Raw genomic sequence first — 21446 nt, 5'->3', positions numbered from 1 at the left:
TCCCATTTTAATATATTACACTACTAAAGAAAATATCACACAGTTATAATAACGAGAAACACTCAGATGAACATAAAACGTAGGGAAGATAACTATTACAGTCATCCGAAGTCACTTAAAAGGAAACTTAGGCATACTACATTGTCCTAAGCAAAAAGGAAATTTAAAAAGGGGTGCAACAGTTTTGCAAAAAGGTTGCCACTAAGGCAACTAATACAAAAGGCCTCATGGCCCTGAAACTATTCCTAAGACATCCAGACAGGGAAGTCTAGGCCGCACCGCTGCGTCTCCCTGATCCATCGCGAACCTCCCTCTCATCTGCTCCCACCAGTAAGGTGATCATCGCAAGAGAGAAAACATAACAGAAAACAAACACAACATGCAAGGGTAAGCTAGTGCAATATAAGACTTATCATGGTATAAAGGAATAAGTGCGTAAACATTCCCAGACATACAACACAGAGGCACATAATTCATGTTATGGCAAGCAAGCAAAACACTATGACTCGAATATCCGGATACATATATTAAGATCGGATTCACTGGACGCTTGCACTTGTGGTGGCCTCTACTGCTCTGCAGAGCCATTGCCAATGGGTTTCACCCTACCACACACAAGGTTAGCCTTTAAACGTCTAAGGCCATTATCCTGCCAAAGACTAGTCCGCTACTCTCACCACTTGGGTCAGTTTGCTCTACTTGAGACTCACTGACCCTTTAGAGTTTCGGGATGCGATCCTTACTTGAATCCTTATCTTAATATATACACTACACGCCACCACGAGGTCTCCCCACGAGACTCATGGAATTACGCCTATCACACCAAATTTATGCTTCATACCATATCCACCACCTTTATCTTGAACATCCAATTCTCATGCAAGTTCTCAACCAACCAAACAAGTCATGTTTTCCATTTCATACTCAACATAACAAGACTTCATTTAATCTCATACAATCAAGCACAACACACAACCATAATTCTTACACCAAAATTTCTAAGAAAATTTATTATCACAAAACCAAAATCACTACAGTAATGCGTGACACATTTATCAAGCTACAGATATCTAATTGACGATCCAACCGGTCAAAACATAAAATAGCATGTTATGAACCACATGTCAAAATTTGAGCTCAATCAAACGGTTAATGAGTCGGGAAAGTCAATTTTTCTAAAACTGCGCATATCAGAAAAATACACAGTCGCCCAGCTAGCCAAGGAGCTAGCCCAGCGAGACAAGGAACTCGCCCAGCGACTGTGCGACGCATCAGAATACGAAAAAAGACGTCAAACATCACAGTTTCATGAATATTTGAACCCCTAACTCAGAAATATACCAAAACTAACGTTTTCCAATCATTTAAGCATAAAACAGAAACGAACCACATATTTCAAAAACGCGAAAAAAAAAGACCTAGCTTCCCTTACCTTGCTTAGATGCTAAAACGAAATAGACCCGCAACTAAGAAGTATTTCAGCTCCAAGGGCTAGAGCAGTGAGCTGAAACATGGAAATCAGCACAGAACGGGGTAAATAAACGGAACCCTAACTGACCAACATGCTCAAACAGCGGGAAAAGGGGAAGAAAGTAGACCAAATGCTCAAGAGTTCGACTTACCAGGAAGTATAGGGTCGATCTTTGCTACCTCAGGATGGAAGAGGACTGTGCCCTAGCAAAGCCTTGCTGAAGGATAGAGAGTTTGAGGAAGAGGGCAGCTCTGGAAAACAGAAGAGTGAAGAATGAGTGAGTTGGAAGGGTATAGGGTCCTACTGAAGGGCTGCCCTTGGGCCTACGAAGGGACCAGGCCCACAGCTTCTTAACACTGAAAGAAAAAAAGCTTACAATATCTCCCCAACAACAAAAATTTTTCGTCCTCGAAAAATTAGACTTACCAGAACAGATGTGGGTATGAACTCCTCATCTCCTCCTCTAGTTCCCAAGTTGAGTCACCTGTCCTCTGGTCCCAGATGACCTTCACGAGACTAGTGGCTCTTCCCTTGCGCTCCTTCACTTGACGATCCTCTATAGCCACGGGCTGTACCACTACCTGGAGATTCTCCCTGACTTCCACATCCTCCGCCTCCAACACATGTGATGGATCAAAGACATACTTCCGTAGCTGTGAAACATGAAAGACTGGGTGTAGATTAGCTAACTGGGGTGGCAATGAAACCTCATAAGCCACGGGCCCTATCCTCCTCAAGATCTGATACGGACCTAAAAACTTAGGTGACAACTTCCTCGAGCGGATAGCCCTCCCCACACCAGTGGTTCGGGTCACCCTCAAGAACACATGCTCCCCAGCCTCAAACTCTAAGGGTCTCCTTCTTCGGTCTGCATATGCCTTCTGCCTACTCTGGGATGCTTGCAACCTGTCTCTCACTAACTGCACCTTCTCTGTGGTCTGCTGCAATAACTCAGGTCCAACCAAAACTGACTCACCGTCCTGGTACCAACACAAAGGAGTCCTACATCTCCTCCCATACAAAGCCTCATAAGGTGCCATCCCTATACTCGCTTGGTAACTGTTGTTGTAGGTAAACTCCACCAGCGGTAACACCTCATCCCAACTACCAAGGTGGTCCAAGATACACGTCCTCAACAAGTCCTCCAAGGACTGAATCACCCTCTCTGACTGGCCATCCGTCTGAGGATGATAAGCAGAACTCATCCTCAACCTGCTACCCATAGCCTCCTGAAGTGTCTGCCAGAACCTGGAAGTGAACCGGGGGTCTCTGTCAGACACTATGCTACTAGGCACTCCATGAAGTCTCACTATCTCTCGGATGTAAAGCTGGGCCAACTTGGTCATAGGCATCCTGAGATTTACTGCCAAAAAGTGAGCACTCTTCGTCAAGCGATCCACCACCACCCATATAGCATCATGTCCTCTCACGGTGCGAGGCAAGTGGGTAACAAAATCCATGGCTACACTATCCCACTTCCACACCGGAATATCCAAAGGTTGAAGCGTTCCACCAGGTTTCTGATGCTCCACCTTAGCCTTTTGACAAGTCAAACAGGCCGATACGAACTGTGCAACCTCCTTTTTCATGCCCTGCCACCAAAAGTTCTCCTTGAGGTCTTGGTACATCTTAGTCATGCCAGGGTGCAGACTAAGACGACTCTTGTGTCCCTCCTCAAGGATCAACTTCCTCAACTCTGCATCTTCTGGTACACAAACCCTGCCTCTGAATCTCAACACACCATCACTGCCCAAGGTAAACTCCCTAGCCTGATCTGATCCCAGTAGCTCTTTTACCTTCTATAGACTAACATCCCTTGCTTGTCTTTCTCTGATTAAGCCCAAGAAGTCACTAGATATAACAAAGGTGCTACACCTAATGAATTCCGGCTCCAGCTCAAACTGTAGCTTCATGTCCCTGAAACTCTCAAGCAACTCTAACTCTTTCATCATCAAGTGTGCCACATGCACTGTCTTCCTACTCAATGCGTCTGCCACCACATTCGCCTTCCCTGGGTGATAGAGAAGTTCGAAGTCATAGTCCTTTAAAAACTCTATCCACCACCTCTGCCTCATATTTAACTCTTTCTGATCGAAGAGGTACTTCAAACTCTTGTGGTCACTAAACACACGAAACTGTGCACCATACAAGTAGTGCCTCCATATCTTCAAAGCAAAAACCACCGCTGCTAACTCTAGGTCATGAGTGGGGTAGTTCTTCTCATGAACCTTCAACTGCCTTGAAGCATAAGCCACCACCTTCCTCTCCTGCATCAAGACACACCCAAGACCCTGATGAGAGGCATCACAATAGACCTCAAAGGGTTTACTCACATCTGGGATTACTAACACTGGAGCACTCGTCAGCCTCTGCTTAAGCTCCCTGAAGCTCTCCTCACACCTATCAGTCCATAAAAACGGTTGATCTTTCCTGGTTAGTTGTGTCAAGGGTGCCACTATCTTGGAGAATCCCTCTATAAATCTCCTGTAGTAGCCAGCCAAACCCACGAAGCTTCGAATCTCGGTCACTGACTTAGGACATTCCCACTGTATCACGGCCTCTACCTTAGCTGGATCCACAGCTATACCCTGCGCTGATATCACGTGCCCTAAGAACTGCACCTCTCTCATCCAGAAGTTACACTTAGACAACTTGGCAAACAGTTGTTTCTCCCTCAAGATACCAAGCACTATCCTCAGATGCTCGGCATGTTCCTCCTGCGTCCTGGAGTAGATGAGAATGTCGTCTATGAAGACCACGACAAACTTATCTAAAAACGGACGGAAGATCCGGTTCATGTAATCCATGAACAAAGCTGGGGCATTAGTCACACCGAATGGCATGACGACATACTCGTAATGCCCATATTTGGATCTGAAAGCCGTCTTCTCAACATCTTCTGCCTTCACCAAAATCTGATGATAACCTGACCGGAGATCAATCTTGGAGAACACTGACGCCCCATGAAGCTGATCCATCAAATCATCTATTCTTGGCAAGGGGTACTTATTTTTGATAGTCAGCTTGTTCAGCTGCCTATAATCCACACACAACCTGGAGCCACCGTCCTTCTTCTTCACAAGCAAAACAGGCGCTCCCCACGGCGAAGCACTCGGCCGTATAAACTGTTTCTCAAGCAGTTCCTCTATCTGCTTCTTTAACTCTACCAACTCTGCTGGGGCCATGCGGTAAGGAGCTATCGATACAGGACCGGCTCCTGGTACCAAGTCTATGGAGAACTCAACCTCTCTCCTCGGGGGCAAACCCGGTACCTCTTCAGGGAACACATCCTCAAATTCTCTGACCACTGGTATCACGGTGATCCTCTCTTCCTTCTCAACCTCTATCCTGGCAAAGACTATATAACACTGCGCGCCGCTCTGAATTTCCTTCATAACCTCATGAGAAGACAACAACTCAGGCTCCTCTGAGTTTGAGAACAACAGCTTCTTCTCCCGACAGTCTGTGAGAACATGATTGGCGGAGAGCCAATCCATTCCCAAGATCACATCAAGCCCTTGCAGAGCGAGGCATATAAGATTGACTTTGTATACGCGCCCCTCTACCTCAACTGGACATCTAGCACACACAGAGGAAGTACTAACCAACCCAGATGCCGGAGTCGATACCACGAGATCAAACTGTAGTTCACACACCGGCAGACCCAACTCCCGCACACAAGACTCTGACACAAATGAGTGTGTCGCTCTAGAATCAAAAAGCACGCAACAAGATTTTCCAGATATCACACAACAACCAATCACAAGGTTACCTGAACCTGCCGCCTCTGACCCGGTCATCGCAAAGACCCTACCTGTAGCCTGAGGCCTGCTGCCTCCTCCTCTATGCTGAGTCTGGCCTGAACTCTGACTCGGAGTGTGTGGTGAAGGTCGTGCTACTGCCCCTCTCCTAGAAGGACAATCCCTGCCGAAGTGGCCTCCCCTGCCACAAAGGTTGCATCTGCGGAAACCTGGTAGCTGTGGGCAGAAATTCTTCGCATGCGGTCCTCCGCAATGATAACACTGTATCCTGCCAAGCGGGGAAGAGAAACCTCCAGATCCTTGTGGCTGTGGATGGGGTCTAGCATAAGGCTTCCTCTTTTCTTCAACTCGTGGCCTGGACCCAGATGGTCCGCTAACTCTCTGCTGTGGCTGCTGCTGAGCTTCCACCTCTACCTTCATTCGCTCCATGACCCTGGCCTTTTCCACTAAGGCCGCAAAGTCCTTGATGGACAGTGGAGCTACCATCAGGCGGATGTCTCCTCTAAGACCATTCTCAAATTTCCTGCAACGCCACTCCTCATCGAGCGGCATGGTGTAAAAACGCCCCAGATGCTTGAACCTCTCGGCGTACTCAGCTACTGACTTGTTTCCCTGCGTCAGCTGGAGAAATTCTACCTCCTTAGCGTACCTCACGCTATCAGGGAAATACTCAGATAAGAACCTCTTCTTGAAGGCTCTCCATGTGACATCCTCATGTTTCTCCTCCATCACCAGCTTCATGCTGGCCCACCAATGCTCAGCCTCTCCAGTGAGCATGTAGACAGTGAAAGCAAGCCTGCTCTCATCGGGGCACCTCTTGGCATCAAAGATGCGCTCCATATCTTTCATCCACTGATCCGCCTGGTCGGGACTCTTCTTGCCATCAAACTTGGCAGGTTGGTGCTTCAAGAAGTCTTCCAAACTCCATTCAGGGGGTGGAGGTTGGGGATGAGGACCATACATCTGAGCACCTGCAGCATTCTCCCCTAACTGACGGAGAGCATCCACATGCTGCCTCTGAGCGTCCTCTGCAGCCTGCCTAGCAGCTTCCATCTGCTGCATCATGAAGTTCTGCTGCTCAAGAGAGGCTTCCTGGCACTGCATCGCCGCCTCATGCTGTTGCATCATGGCATTGCTTTGCTGGGTCAAAGCCGCAGCCATGGCCTCGATCGCCCTAGCCAGATCTTGCCCATCGCCCTGAGGGGGTGGAGAAGGAGCGATACGCGGGTGTGCCATATCACTGGACACACAGAAAGAACCATTAGAAACTGGGTTACACTGGAAACTCATCTAAACACGACAAGAAAGACACAGTGAAAGCTAAGCAAACACATAGCCCACAGACACTTAGGAACGAAGGCTCTGATACCATAAAAGTGTGACATCCCATTTTAATAGATTACACTACTAAATAAAATATCACACAGTTATAATAACGAGAAACACTCAGATGAACATAAAACGTAGGGAAGATAACTATTACAGTCATCCGAAGTCACTTAAAAGGAAACTTAGGCATACTACATTGTCCTAAGCAAAAGGAAATTTAAAAAGGGGTGCAACAGTTTTGCAAAAAGGTTGCCACTAAGGCAACTAATACAAAAGGCCTCATGGCCCTGAAACTATTCCTAAGACATCCAGACAGGGAAGTCTAGGCCGCACCGCTGCGTCTCCCGGATCCATCGCGAACCTCCCTCTCATATGCTCCCACCAGTAAGGTGATCATCGCAAGAGAGAAAACATAATAGAAAACAAACACAACATGCAAGGGTAAGCTAGTGCAATATAAGACTTATCATGGTATAAAGGAATAAGTGCGTAAACATTCCCAGACATACAACACAGAGGCACATAATTCATGTTATGGCAAGCAAGCAAAACACTATGACTCGATTATCCGGATACATATATTAAGATCGGATTCACTGGACGCTTGCACTTGTGGTGGCCTCTACTGCTCTGCAGAGCCATTGCCAATGGGTTTCACCCTACCACACACAAGGTTAGCCTTTAAACGTCTAAGGCCATTATCCTGCCAAAGACTAGTCCGCTACTCTCACCACTTGGGTCAGTTTGCTCTACTTGAGACTCACTGACCCTTTAGAGTTTCGGGATGCGATCCTTACTTGAATCCTTATCTTAATATATACACTACACGCCACCACGAGGTCTCCCCACGAGACTCATGGAATTACGCCTATCGCACCAAATTTATGCTTCATACCATATCCACCACCTTTATCTTGAACATCCAATTCTCATGCAAGTTCTCAACCAACCAAACAAGTCATGTTTTCCATTTCATACTCAACATAACAAGACTTCATTTAATCTCATACAATCAAGCACAACACACAACCATAATTCTTACACCAAAATTTCTAAGAAAATTTATTATCACAAAACCAAAATCACTACAGTAATGCGTGACACATTTCTCAAGCTACAGATATCTAATCGACGATCCAACCGGTCAAAACATAAAATAGCATGTTATGAACCACATGTCAAAATTTGAGCTCAATCAAACGGTTAATGAGTCGGGAAAGTCAATTTTTCTAAAACTGCGCATATCAGAAAAATACACAGTCGCCCAGCGAGCCAAGGAGCTAGCCCAGCGAGACAAGGAACTCGCCCAGCGACTGTGCGACGCATCAGAATACGAAAAAAGACGTCAAACATCACAGTTTCATGAATATTTGAACCCCTAACTCAGAAATATACCAAAACTAACGTTTTCCAATCATTTAAGCATAAAACAGAAACGAACCACATATTTCAAAAACGCGAAAAAAAAAAGACCTAGCTTCCCTTACCTTGCTTAGATGCTAAAACGAAATAGACCCGCAACTAAGAAGTATTTCAGCTCCAAGGGCTAGAGTAGTGAGCTGAAACATGGAAATCAGCACAGAACGGGGTAAATAAACGGAACCCTAACTGACCAACATGCTCAAACAGCGGGAAAAGGGGAAGAAAGTATACCAAATGCTCAAGAGTTCGACTTACCAGGAAGTATAGGGTCGATCTTTGCTACCTCAGGATGGAAGAGGACTGTGCCCTAGCAAAGCCTTGCTGAAGGATAGAGAGTTTGAGGAAGAGGGCAGCTCTGGAAAACAGAAGAGTGAAGAATGAGTGAGTTGGAAGGGTATAGGGTCCTACTGAAGGGCTGCCCTTGGGCCTACGAAGGGACCAGGCCCACAGCTTCTTAACACTGAAAAAAAAAAGCTTACATCAAACATTAACTAAAAAAATTTAGATACTGAAAAAATTTGAAGTCAAGATACAAATTCCTAGATAATTTCATTAGCGTTTAAATATGATAAAAAAAATTGGTTGAGTTCATATAATTTTAGATATCATTTTTACACTAAAAAAAGTTTTATAAAGTGTAAGCAAATAGAAGAACATGAAAAGATTTGAGCAATCCCATTCCGTACGTGGAAATTTTATAAAGTGCATCTCTTATATATATATATGATATTCCACCAAATTTTGGTCATCGCATTACAATAAACATCTAAAGTAATACAATCAACAACAAGTCTCCTCTTAAATTTCAATTTATTTAACGATCCATCACTTTTTTATTTTTTATTTTTTAAATTCATTTACATCAAAAAAAATATTTAAAATAAAATAAAATAAATAATCTATGTTCACAAATCTTACTAAATTTATTTAATTTTATACGTTCTTTTATTTCTAACTATATATAGTATTGTGTGTGAATGTTAATACATGAAGAGTCTAAGAGTCCATAAATTATCTTATACTAAAAGAATATCTTTATAATCTATTTTATACTAAAATAAACGATTATGATGATTTTCATTACCCTACTAAAGATGTTCCCCACTATAAAACTTGATAGAAGATCATAGAGATACTCCTCCCAAATTTCCAATCTACTCTCAAGAAAATGTTGAATAAAGCACAAATTACCACATAAAATGCCTAACTCAATAAATATATATATATATATATATATATATATATATATATATATATATATATATATATATATATATATATAAAGAAGCGCTAGAAAAATCATACATATATTTTTTTTTTCCTTTTTAACTTTTTCTAGGTGTAAAATTTATATCCCAAAGTTATATTAACTCTATCAAATTTAATTCTATCATGTTTAAAAGCTACAATTGTTTAAGAAATTGTATTTGACTTTTGTTCTTATAATACTTGGCATGTGGACCTTTAGACAGGTAATAAGATTTGAGTGGATTGGAGAATTCTCATGTATGTTTCAAAGGACGGGAACACAAGAAAAGACCAACTTACAAAAAACTCTTTGATGTTCAAGTTAGTAAGAGAGTTTAAATCTTTTAGGTTGAGAGAAATGAGTATGAGAGACTATATATCTTTTGGTGAAATACTAGGCGTATTTTACTAAAAGAAAATGTCTCATTAACAACCAATTTTAATGACTAAAAGTTGTTAGTCACTATTAGATACAAATTTACAAAATAAAAAATTACTGGTTACTAAAATAGTGACTATTATGAAGAAAAAATTACAGTTGGTCACTAATTTAAAAACCAATTCTTTTGGTAACAAAAACCTTGATAGCTAATGTTTAGTGACTAATTTTCATTAGTAGCTAAATTTTAAAATCAATTTAGAGACCAGTTATAATTTTTTATTCATAATAGTGACTATTTTAGTTACCAATAATTTTTTATTTTGTAAATTGGTATCTAAATTAGTTAGTGTAATGACTAAAAACTTTTGATTACTAAAATTGGTTGTTAATGAGACGCTTTCTTGTAGTGTTTATAGGGTTTATACACCTTTATAATTTGTGTGATAAGTGAATATCAAATAATATAAACAAATATAACAACTTACCAGTTATACATTAAATTAATGGAATAATAACAATAATGTGATGGATTACTTGATATACAAAATATTTTGTAAATATATGGCATTAAGAAATATGATGACGTAATCAAACTACCGAGATTTAGTCGCATATATTATTAATATATGAATATTTGCACCAACAAATATATCTCAGATATCTTTCAACCACTTTAAGTTAGTAAAGTTGAATGTGCCTTATTGGACCGCATAACTTAGCATATTTGTTGGGTTGGATATGTACATAAGCCCCCTAAAGCTTGAAAGTTTGATTAGTCGGGTCTAATGTGACGAATTTTTTTAATTAATATTATTATTTCCTACCATATACTTATAAAATTTAAGGGCAAAATCATACTTAAAATATTCACACACACACACACACACACACACACACACACACACACACATATATATATATATATATATATATATATATATATATATATATATATATATATATATATATATATGTGTGTGTGTGTGTATGTATATGTATATTTATATTTACAATATTGTATGCATCATATATCTACACTGTTTAGTACATCTTATATTTTCTACACTAGAAGAGGAATAAGTGTTATTTATTTAGAGTTTTTCCCTCATATACAGGTTATCAAAAGGGTGGAGGGAAAAGGTTATGGATAGGATTCACTTGGACTGTTGGGGGTAAATAGAAGGTAACTTCGATTTGTCCTTCAATGACAATCGGCGCGTTTGGAGCAGAAAGAAAAGTAATAGTAGAGTTTCTCGTTCCTTGAAATGTTACAGAATTATTGACTGCATTGGTTTGCCATGCATTCCCTGGGAAAACAGCCACGATGTCGGTGAAGAAGGGATCAGGCATGTTGGGAGCATTCATCTATGATAAGGTTATAAAATTTATTTTTTTTACACACAATAAAAAAAAAATAGGGAAGTGAGACAAATATCACAAAAAAAAAATAGCATATCATAATAAAATAAAATGAAATGAAAGTTCTCCCAAATCCATAAAACTATATTTTTATTATACTTTTATAAAGATATTGATTAATTTTGTAGTGACTAGTCAGGATAAATAAGCTCATGGTCAACAAGGTAACTCAAGAACATCTCATCTTGAGTAATACTAACTCGTTTAAATCTCCAAGGTCTTACCTCCAACTACAATAATCAAATCTTCATTTATCATAAATTTTATTTCAATATTAAACCATTTAACTATATAATTAAATAAACATGATCAATGCATAATATATATATATATATATATATATATATATATATATATATATATATATATATATATATATATATATATATATATATATATATATAAAGGACCAGTATGTAACTGAAGATATAAATAAGTAAATGAGAGTAAATATAAATAGGATAAGTGCTCAACTAGAGATGAATATAAATAAATAAATAGGAATGAGAACTAAATATAAATTAGAATGAGGTTAGGGACACCTCACTTAAGGTAAATATAGAGATAAAAATAATTATGAACAAATAAAAATAATCAAAGTAAAAAGATAAAATGATAGATGTCTCATTCCCTTACCTTAGCTATGGAAGATATACTTTTGAAGATGATCTTTGTATTTTATTTTTCTTCTCTTTCTTTTCTCACGCTTGCAAAGACTCTCTGCTTATCCTCCCTCTCTTTTTATTTCTTCACTGTCTCTCTTTCTTTCCTCCTTTGATTCACTTCATCCATATTTATACTATATTTTGTAATGATTACACTTAGTTTAAATTGCACTATCTCGTTTCTGTTTCAATGCTTCCTTGGTTTAGTTTAGTTTGTTAAAGATTGGCCTATCCAATTTTTTTTTTTTGTTTATCCAATCTGACGTTAATATTAACCTATCATAGCATTAATTGTGATTTGCCATTTTGATAGTGCATGTGCATGAATTGTGACGTGGTGGTGGAGATTCAATCTAAAAAAATTCTTTTGTTTACCTTATCATAATATATAAAGTGTCTATATCATAACATCTAATAATATTATTATTTTTTTTATTAAATATATCGATGATATTTAAAATTACTTCAATAAACAGGACAATGGTGTATAATGGAACAATATTATAAAATTATTGTGTAATACGTATTATAAATGTGTTCATATTCATAATAATAATAATATTATTATTATTATAATAAAGGCAAAACATATGTTTTTCTGAAACTGAAATGTAGCTATAATGTTATAAATATTATAACTTATTTTATTATTGAAGTATATTATTTTGTAGTAATATTTTTATTATTTTAATTGCAAACACTTAAATTTTCATTTCTTGAATAATTATAATTTTTATATCATATGTTCAAAATTTATTATACTAGTCACAATACCTATGAAAAAAAAATGTTTCATAAACTTTTAGGTATTGACACACTGAAAACACTGTGGTACAAATTTTGAGATGTTACATAACGGTCCTCTAGCTAAGTTGTAGTCGGCTTTATGTTTTCTATATGTTTCCAGGTGGATTGGTCATTTGGCTGAACTATATGTGGTCGTCGTTGACTTGCAGGTGGATTGGCTGTTTGGTCGGACCATATGTTGTCATCTTTGACTTTGCAGGTGGATTGGCCGTTTAGCCGGACTTTGGGTGGTCGTCTTTGACCATGGATGCTATCTTGAGCACCTTGAATTATTGACTTCTGCAAGATCTGAGGCCACTTATCTAAGCAAGGTTTGTGTTTCTAACTTAAGCAAGCTTTGTGTATGCTTTTTAGCAAACCCTTAAAGCGCTCCCAAACATGACTCAATGAGTCATCATCTTCTTGCTGAAAAAAAGAGATTTCTTGCTTCCCTTTATTGTTCTTTGACTAGGAAAAGTATTTGTGTATTTATTTCACTACAACATCCGCCCAATTAGTTAAACTATTCTTAGGATTGAACAACAACAAACAAATCCCCAACAATGACACCAAAAACTTGTTAACTTTTTGACAAGGGTACCAAATCATTAAAAGTAGTAAAATGAAAGTCCAAGTATCATTTTCCCAGGAGATTTGCATTTGTTTATCTAATTATGATTATTTACTGATTTTAGCAATAGTGAAAAGCATGTTTAATTCGATCTAAGAAAGAAGCCTACAAAATTATAAAAGTTAAAATGTGGTTTGGTAAAAGCTTCATTAGGATTGGATTTTATGAACCTAATTAATGTAATAGTAACACAATATATCTATAACTTATTCACTTTAACATGAATTCTTTAGAAGCAAGTTCTAAATCTACATGTTAAAACTCTAATTTCTTAGCCATTTTAACATATAATTTGCATTAAGATTAGATTTCTAGAATGACCAAGAGATTAGGTCTATTTCTAGAACCAAAACTCTTGGGTGTTATATCCATGTCAAAGTTTCAATTCACTTTCCAATAATTCAGTAACAACAAATAACATTATATCTTATCATACACATTAATAACTAAGATAGAACAATTGAATACAATGAGAATATATTGCATAAGAAAATTTACAAAGAGTATGAATTCATTACATCCGATCCTAATGAGATAGGAGTTTAACTAGTCGTAAACATATAGAACATACAAATTTGATGAATTCTGACCAACAAATGGAAGAATTTGTTGTCCTTTAGCCCTAGAAGTGCCCTTGACCAAGTTCTGAGTTTCTCCTGTGTTTCCACACCAGAGGAACCTCTTTTTCTCGTTTCATTCTCGACACTTAACCAAGTTAGAAACTGTCTACTTGCTGGGCGAGCCAGATCTCTCGATGGGCAAGAAATATTTGTTAAATCAATTCCAACTACTTTGTCTCGCTGGACGAGATAACCTTCCTGCTGGGCGAGTGTTGGAGCTTTGGTTGGACGAGATGGTCCAAGCAAAACTCTATAACCTTTTATTTTCCTACACAATAATTACAAGAAAAAGAAAAATATACATAACTCAAAAAAACTCATAACACTTAACATCTTTCAATGAAATGAATACAAAATACATGAATAAAAACAAATAAGATAAGTTAATAACTTTAAATACTAAGTATTTATCAAACTTATCATACACGACTTTTCCAAATTTTAATTTTTTTAAAACTTGACGATATATGTAAAATTGGTAAAAATTTGCACCATTTAAGTAAATTGATCACTAAAATCAATTAGTAGATTGATAGAGAAGAATAACTAAATATTAATAAATTTAAATAATTAAACTTAGAATAAAAACTTAAAAAGAAAAAAGAACTTTGCAATGAGAAAATATATAAAAAATCAACACTCGTTTAAAATATTGAAAACGTTTGTTACAACATCTAAATATATTTAGTCCATAGGGTATTTTTATTTTCGACTTTATAATAAAGATGTGCCCCAAAGCACATGACATAGGAGACTGGTGAGACTAGACTATACAGTCAGAGTACCTTTTAACGTACTCAACCCAACTAAGTACATGTAGACTCATTGGGTACCCATTTAAAAAATATGTACAGATATTTTAAAACTCCCAGATACCTGTGAGTATCCGCGAATATTTAAAAAAAGATATTTTATAATTTTTTAAAATAAAATTTAAATAAAATTACAAAAAAATATAATTTAAATTTAATTTATATCTAAATTTAATTTAATCTAATAATATATAAATTAAAAATTATTTTTAATTAAATTTAATTTAATAAAACATAAATTGAGTTTTAATTTTAATTTTTTTGAATAACGGATATCCGTGATACGAATATTATGATATCCACATCCAGTCCATTTATAAACAGGTATTAAAATATCTGCTACTCGTTATCAACAAATAACAAATACTCACAAATGTCAATTATTCATCACAAGTTTTGTCTATAAATACTCACATTTTGGTCATCTCTATTAAAAAAAGATATAATCCACCTCTTAAGAACAAAAGACATCTTTGTTTAAGAAATATACGAATTTAGTTCTTACCTTATATTCTAATATCGACAGTGGCGGATCTTGACCAAAATTATTGGGGGAGCCAAAATAATATACTTAAAATTTATATATTTAACGTTACTATTACTAATTCAATAAAAAATAAATAGATAATTTAGTATAGTTATAACTATAAAAGAAACTTCACATATACGAAGAATTATCCATTATTTTTTTATATTCTTGAACTTATCAAATTATTCAATCATAACTAAATTTTTCACCTTTTTTTTTCAATATAAATAACCATATTATCTACAAGTATTCATTTTCTATTTTACTAATGTACACATATCGATACAAAAGTCATCACAAACATTTTATTTCATTGTTATGCGGTGACCAACTTTATTGTCATGTTTTGATCTTCACTTCTCTTTTATCAATTTTAAAAAATAGATTTATTCTTTTGTTTTTCATCAATATACCTATTTAAAAATAAGTTTAAGACTAACAAATAATTTATCATAATCTAATAAAAAATTAAGAGACAACAAAAAATTATGATAATCAAGTCCACTTAAAAATTGTTTATAAAAAATCACATAATACATTATTTACTCTTCTATATTCATAAAAAATAATATACAAAATGTCATGAGATAAAAGATAGTGTTAAATATTAAACAAGTATTTCACTGTCAAGTGACACAAGTTTTTTTATGGAAGAAAAGATATAAAGAATGAGAACAAAAATAATGAGTTTCTGTTTAACTTTTTTTTTTCTTTGGTAACAAAAGAAATTAGGTAAAGGTGAGAGATGACTACAACATATGAAAAACTCAAAAAACAATAAGAAGAAAAAATAAAAATTATCTTAATAATTGTTTTGATTTATTATATTTAATTTTATATTTTTTTATTTATTAACATTAAATATTATACTTTATAAAAGAAATAAAAATAATAATTAATTTAATTTTCATTAATTTTTCAATGTAATACTATCTAATTTAAAAAGATACATTTAATTTAAATAATTTAAAAAGATACATTTAATTTAAATAATTTAAAAATATACAGAATTTTAAAAAATATACATATAATTTAAAAAAATTAAAAAAAAAAATTGGAAAAGTTTGGGGGGGCCGTGGCCCCCGCCTGCTCCTTATAAGCTCCGCCTCTGAATATCGAGAAATATATATTAAGGAACTAGGGGTGGTCATGGATTGGATTTTTAATGATCCAATCCATATCTATTTTAGATTCAAATAATTGTATTAAATTTTTGATCCAAATCCATTTTTTTCAGAAAAAGTAGATTGAATTTTTTTTAAATCCAGATCCAAATATTTGGATCAAGTTCAAAATCCAAAATCCACTTTTCATAAAATAAATTTAAATTGAATTTTCTAAAACTTGTGTCCATATGGCCAACACCATATGTTAAAATCAAATCTGTCTAATACTCTTAACCACAAAGGGATCTGAATTGATTAATGAGTTTTTCACTTACGTAATGTGAATCTTGAAGGAGTCTTTAAGGTTTAAAACTCAATTAATCAATTTCACAGTTCTGGGTTAATGGATTGTTTAAATCAATCAAGAAAGATTATGAGAGAGAAGAAAGAAGCAAGACACACAATTTATACTGGTTCGATTCAAAAAGAATCTACATCCAGTCTTCTCCTAAGTAACACACTTAGGAGGATTCCACTAAACAGAAAGGATCTAAGAATTACAAGCACACCTATGTAATTCTAACCCCCAAAACCCAAGAACTTGATTCAACAATCAAGAACTCCCCCTAGGAGCAATGCATCCACACAATTGCACCTAGGTCCACACTTCAAACACTGAAGCTACTGTAATCAGAAATGCAGAAAACAAAACAAGAAACGAATACACCTATACTGTGCAGATTTGACAAAGTGCTCTTTGATTCAAGCAAGATCCATCATGGTAGAATCAACCATCAATTCTTCTTGGATCTGCACTTGAGTGATCTTGCAGAATCTTTTGAAACTTTGTGTCTCTCAGATGGCTCTATCTCAGATGAAAACTGCGTGATCTTTCTGATTTTTCCTCACCCAAAACAGATTCCAAAACAGCTTTTATACAAAGGTTTTTGCTGTCACTAATTCGATTAGCAATTTACCTAATCGATTATTGTGAGTATATTTTCACTTCCTTTGTACCATACTCACAGCTAATCCATTAGTTAAAAAACTAATCATATGCAGAATTACACAGTAGGCCTGAAATACATTTGATAAAGAGAAGCTAATTGCCTAATGCATATCCTAACTGGACCAAGCTATGTTTTATCCTAGATCAGTAGACATCATCAAAACTGTTCTTCATTTATGGATGAAAGGCTCCCCCTTCCAACAATCTCCCCCTTTGTACCGTACTCACAGCTAATCCATTAGTTAAAAAACTAATCATATGCAGAATTACACAGTAGGCCTGAAATACATTTGATAAAGAGAAACTAATTGCCTAATGCATATCCTAACTGGACCAAGCTATGTTTTATCCTAGATCAGTAGACATCATCAAAACTGTTCTTCATTTATGGATGAAAGGCTCCCCCTTCCAACAATCTCCCCCTTTTTGATGATGTCCAAAACATGGACTGTGATAAGCCTGCCTGCAACACATTAAGCAAACACAACAGTAGTACAAGCAAACAAAGCAAACAACAACATAGGCATATAACAGATATCATTTTCATTACATACTCCCCCTACCAATAAACCATCAATATATCAAATTCTCCCCCTTTTTGGACATTAGCAAAAAAATCAGACAGATTTAGGATGCAATACAGGACAACAGAAAAATTGTATCTAAACAGCGCAGCAATGTAAGAGATGCAACAGGAGATAATGCATAACAACCAGGATAACAACCAGAAAGCATAACAATTTCACATAATGGATTAGCGGGCTCCTTTTGAGAAATTAAGTAGCAACTATGTGATGCAAAACTTAACACAGACTAAGCTTCAGACAGAACACGATAATGGATTAAGGCCAAGGTTAGGCAAGCAGCTACACAGTTTGAACACAATAGGCATACAAAGTATGACAATACTAACAACGCAGCAAGTGAAATCAGTAGCACAGGTTAACATCAGAGTGTAGACATTTATGGAAGTATAGAGCAAATAGAAACCAAGACCAATGTGATGGATAAAAAATTGACCTTTGTTATTATCACCTCTTGTAACATGACCAATAATTGGCTTTGTAAGATATCCTGCAGAAGTTCTTCACATCTCCTTTCATGTGTCTTGAGCATCCATTATATAAAAGCTACATTGTTTTCCTTGCATCAAGACACATCTGAAACAAAGATTAAAGAGAAGATGCAGGTACCCAATTGAACTTGGGTCCTTTCATGTTAGTGGTTTGAGGTGTTCCTTTAGGTACCCATTTGTACTCTCCTTTAGGAACCCCACAATTTTTAAAATAGCAGAAATTTGATGCATGACCAAGTTCAGAACAGTAGGAGCAAATGACAGATGTTGGTTTACTCATATCTAGAAAACTTCTGGTGCCTAATGGATTAGATTTGCCACTGTAACCTATTCCCTCTTTATTAAGCACACTCCTTTGAGATCCTAACACTGCATCAAGGTTTGATCTTCCCAAAGTGAATTTTGAGAGAGTTTTCATTAGGTAATCTATCTTTTCTAGCTGTCCTGGGCATTTTTCACATTGGGGAGAGCTTGTGTCATCTTTGGACCTAGAGTGTTTCTTAGATTTCTCTAGTTTTTCAAGACTTGTTATCAGATTTTCATTTTCCTCTTCTAGTTGCTTTACTCTACCTTCAAGCCATTTAATTTCTCCTCTACGCTTATTATTTGACTTTTGCAATTTTGTGGCTTCCTTATGCAATTCATTAAAAGCATCAAGTAATTCATAGTAGTTATTTTCATCATCATTGGAGCTGAAACTACTCACACTGCTCTTAGAAGAGCTTGTTCCAGCCATAAGACAGAGGTTGGTCTCTTCCTCAATGCTTCCATCAGATTCACTGGATGAGCTGGAGTCACTGTTGTAAGCTTTCCTTTTCTTCTTGTGCTTGTCTGCCTCACATTTCTCTTCTAGTTTTTGCTTCAGCTTGAGGGCAGGGCATTCAGGTTTGATGTGTCCCATTTTTCCACACTCATAGCAGGTTGGAACATGTTTTTCTTGTTTCCTAGAAGATCTTTTAATTTCTGCAGAATTACTGTTAGATTTGTTCTTATGCTTTAGAAATTTTGAGAACCCCTTTACCATTAGTCTCAAAGCTTCACTGTCAAAGTTATAATCATCATTAGAGTCATCTGCAGATTCTGCTTTCTTCAGTTTTGCTGCAGATTTTACAGCACTCTTCAAGGCTATTGTGTGCCTCTTTTCTTCATCCTCTTCTTCCTTGAGTCTTCCAAGCTCTAGTTCATGTTCCCTTAGTTTCCCAAAGAGTGTGGCCATGTTCATGCTAGTGAGATCTCTGGATTCTGAAATTGCAGTGACTTTGGGCTGCCATATCCTATTTAAGCTCTTCAAAATTTTGATATTGAGTTCCTCTTTGTCAAAAGTCTTGCCAAGAGCTAGGAGGTGATTTACTATATGTGTAAATCTTTTCTGCACATCACAAATGCTTTCTCCAGACTTCATCCTGAACATCTCATACTCTTGAATGAGAGTGTTCTTCCTTGCTCTTTTTACCTCATCCGTGCCCTCATGGGTGACCTCCAAAACATCCCACATCTCTTTGGCGGATTCACACACAGATACCCTGTAAAATTCATCCAAAGTTAGTGCAGAGGATATAATATTTTTGGCTCTAACATCATAGTGTGCCCTTTTATTTTCATCAAGAGTCCACTGTGAGAACTCTTTAAGAACAGTTTTGCCTTCCACAACTTTAATGGGTTGAAAAGGTCCATTAACTACAGTATCCCAGACCCCTTTGTCCACTGATTCAAGAAAAATTTTCATTCTAATTTTCCAAAAAGGGTAGTTTTCACCAGCAAACAGAGGTGGCCTGTTGATGGATGCCCCTTCAGCAAAGGTTTGAGATGTATTAGACATATCAGGATCTTTCTAATCGATTATCGTGCGATTAGCCAGCTCTGGTGCCAATTGTTAAAATCAAATCTGTCTAATACTCTTAACCACAAAGGGATCTGAATTGATTAATGAGTTTTTCACTCACTTAATGTGAATCTTGAAGGAGTCTTTAAGGTTTAAAACTCAATTAATCAATTTCGCAGTTCTAGGTTAATGAACTGTTTAAATCAATCAAGAAAGATTATGAGAGAGAAGAATGAAGCAAGACACACAATTTATACGGGTTCGATTCAAAAAGAATCTACATCCAGTCTTCTCCTAAGTAACACACTTAGGAGGATTCCACTAAACAGAAAGGATCCAAGAATTACAAGCACACCTATGTAATTCTAACCCCCAAAACCCAAGAACTTGATTCAACAATCAAGAACTCCCCCAAGGAGCAATGCATCCACACAATTGCACCTAGGTCCACACTTCAAACACTGAAGCTACTGTAATCAGAAATACAGAAAACAAAACAAGAAACGAATACACCTATACTGTGCAGATTTGACAAAGTGCTCTTTGATTCAAGCAAGATCCATCATGGTAGAATCAACCATCAATTCTTCTTGGATCTGCACTTGAGTGATCTTGCAGAATCTTCTGAAACTTTGTGTCTCTCAGATGGCTCTATCTCAGATGAAAACTGCGTGATCTTTCTGATTTTTCCTCACCCAAAACAGATTCCAAAACAGCTTTTATACAAAGGTTTTTGCTGTCACTAATTCGATTAGCAACTTACCTAATTGATTATCGTGAGTATATTTTCACTTCCTTTGTACCATACTCACAGCTAATCCATTAGTTAAAAAACTAATCATATGCAGAATTACACAGTAGGCCTGAAATACATTTGATAAAGAGAAGCTAATTGCCTAATGCATATCCTAACTGGACCAAGCTATGTTTTATCCTAGATCAGTAGACATCATCAAAACTGTTCTTCATTTATGGATGAAAGGCTCCCCCTTCCAACACCATAGAATTTGACAGATTTTTTGTCTAGGCCAAATTTCAGCATGGGATGGACTCGACTGACTTTCGGTCGGGGCCAACCAAATTGGTCGAGCCCTACCGAATTTTCATCGAGCTCGACTTGGTCCAATTCGGCCAAATTTTGGCTGGGGTCGACTCGGCCAAATTCGAACGAATTTCGGTCGGGGACGACGTGACCAAATTTGGGCCAAGGCCGACTCGACAAAATTTCAGTCGAGATCGACTTGACTAGATTGGGCTGCATTTCGGCCAATGCCAATTTTGCCTAACACGACAAATTTTGGCCAGAGCCGAATTGGCCAAATATGGCCACATTTGGGCCAGTCCTGATCAATCAAATTT

The 21446-nt window shown here is 36.7% G+C and overlaps 1 protein-coding gene and 1 long non-coding RNA gene across 2 annotated transcripts; both read right to left on the bottom strand.

Annotated features, from left to right (window-relative positions):
- Positions 1–160: 160 nt before the first annotated feature.
- LOC114182760 lies at positions 161–1806 on the bottom strand. The gene is made up of 3 exons (XR_003604185.1): positions 1623–1806; positions 1433–1504; positions 161–318 (listed from the first exon to the last, which is right to left on the bottom strand). It is a non-coding gene; the product is annotated as an uncharacterized LOC114182760 (long non-coding RNA).
- An 87-nt stretch (positions 1807–1893) lies between these two features.
- Positions 1894–19991, bottom strand: LOC114180843. The gene is made up of 10 exons (XM_028067135.1): positions 19888–19991; positions 19684–19788; positions 18972–19305; positions 6194–6522; positions 3787–6103; positions 3283–3636; positions 2956–3063; positions 2684–2853; positions 2299–2575; positions 1894–2211 (listed from the first exon to the last, which is right to left on the bottom strand). The coding sequence occupies exons 1-10, from the start codon at positions 19989–19991 to the stop codon at positions 1894–1896; spliced, it is 4416 nt and encodes a 1471-aa protein (XP_027922936.1).
- Positions 19992–21446: the final 1455 nt, after the last annotated feature.

This window comes from Vigna unguiculata, chromosome 4, assembly GCF_004118075.2.
Source record: "Vigna unguiculata cultivar IT97K-499-35 chromosome 4, ASM411807v1, whole genome shotgun sequence".
NCBI lineage: Eukaryota > Viridiplantae > Streptophyta > Magnoliopsida > Fabales > Fabaceae > Vigna > Vigna unguiculata.
The sequence above is the reverse complement of the archived record's forward strand: the minus strand, read 5'-3'. Positions and strand labels throughout refer to the sequence as shown.

Coding starts and splice junctions, on each gene's coding strand:
- LOC114180843 (XM_028067135.1), bottom strand. CDS start 19,991: ATGAAAATTTTTCTTGAATCAGTGGACAAAGGGGTCTGGGATACTGTA. Junction 3,064..3,282: donor GAGAAAGACAAGCAAGGGAT/GTTAGTCTATAG, acceptor TTTTGGTGGCAG/GGCATGAAAAAGGAGGTTGC. Junction 2,576..2,683: donor CAGGAGGCTATGGGTAGCAG/GTTGAGGATGAG, acceptor CCACCTTGGTAG/TTGGGATGAGGTGTTACCGC.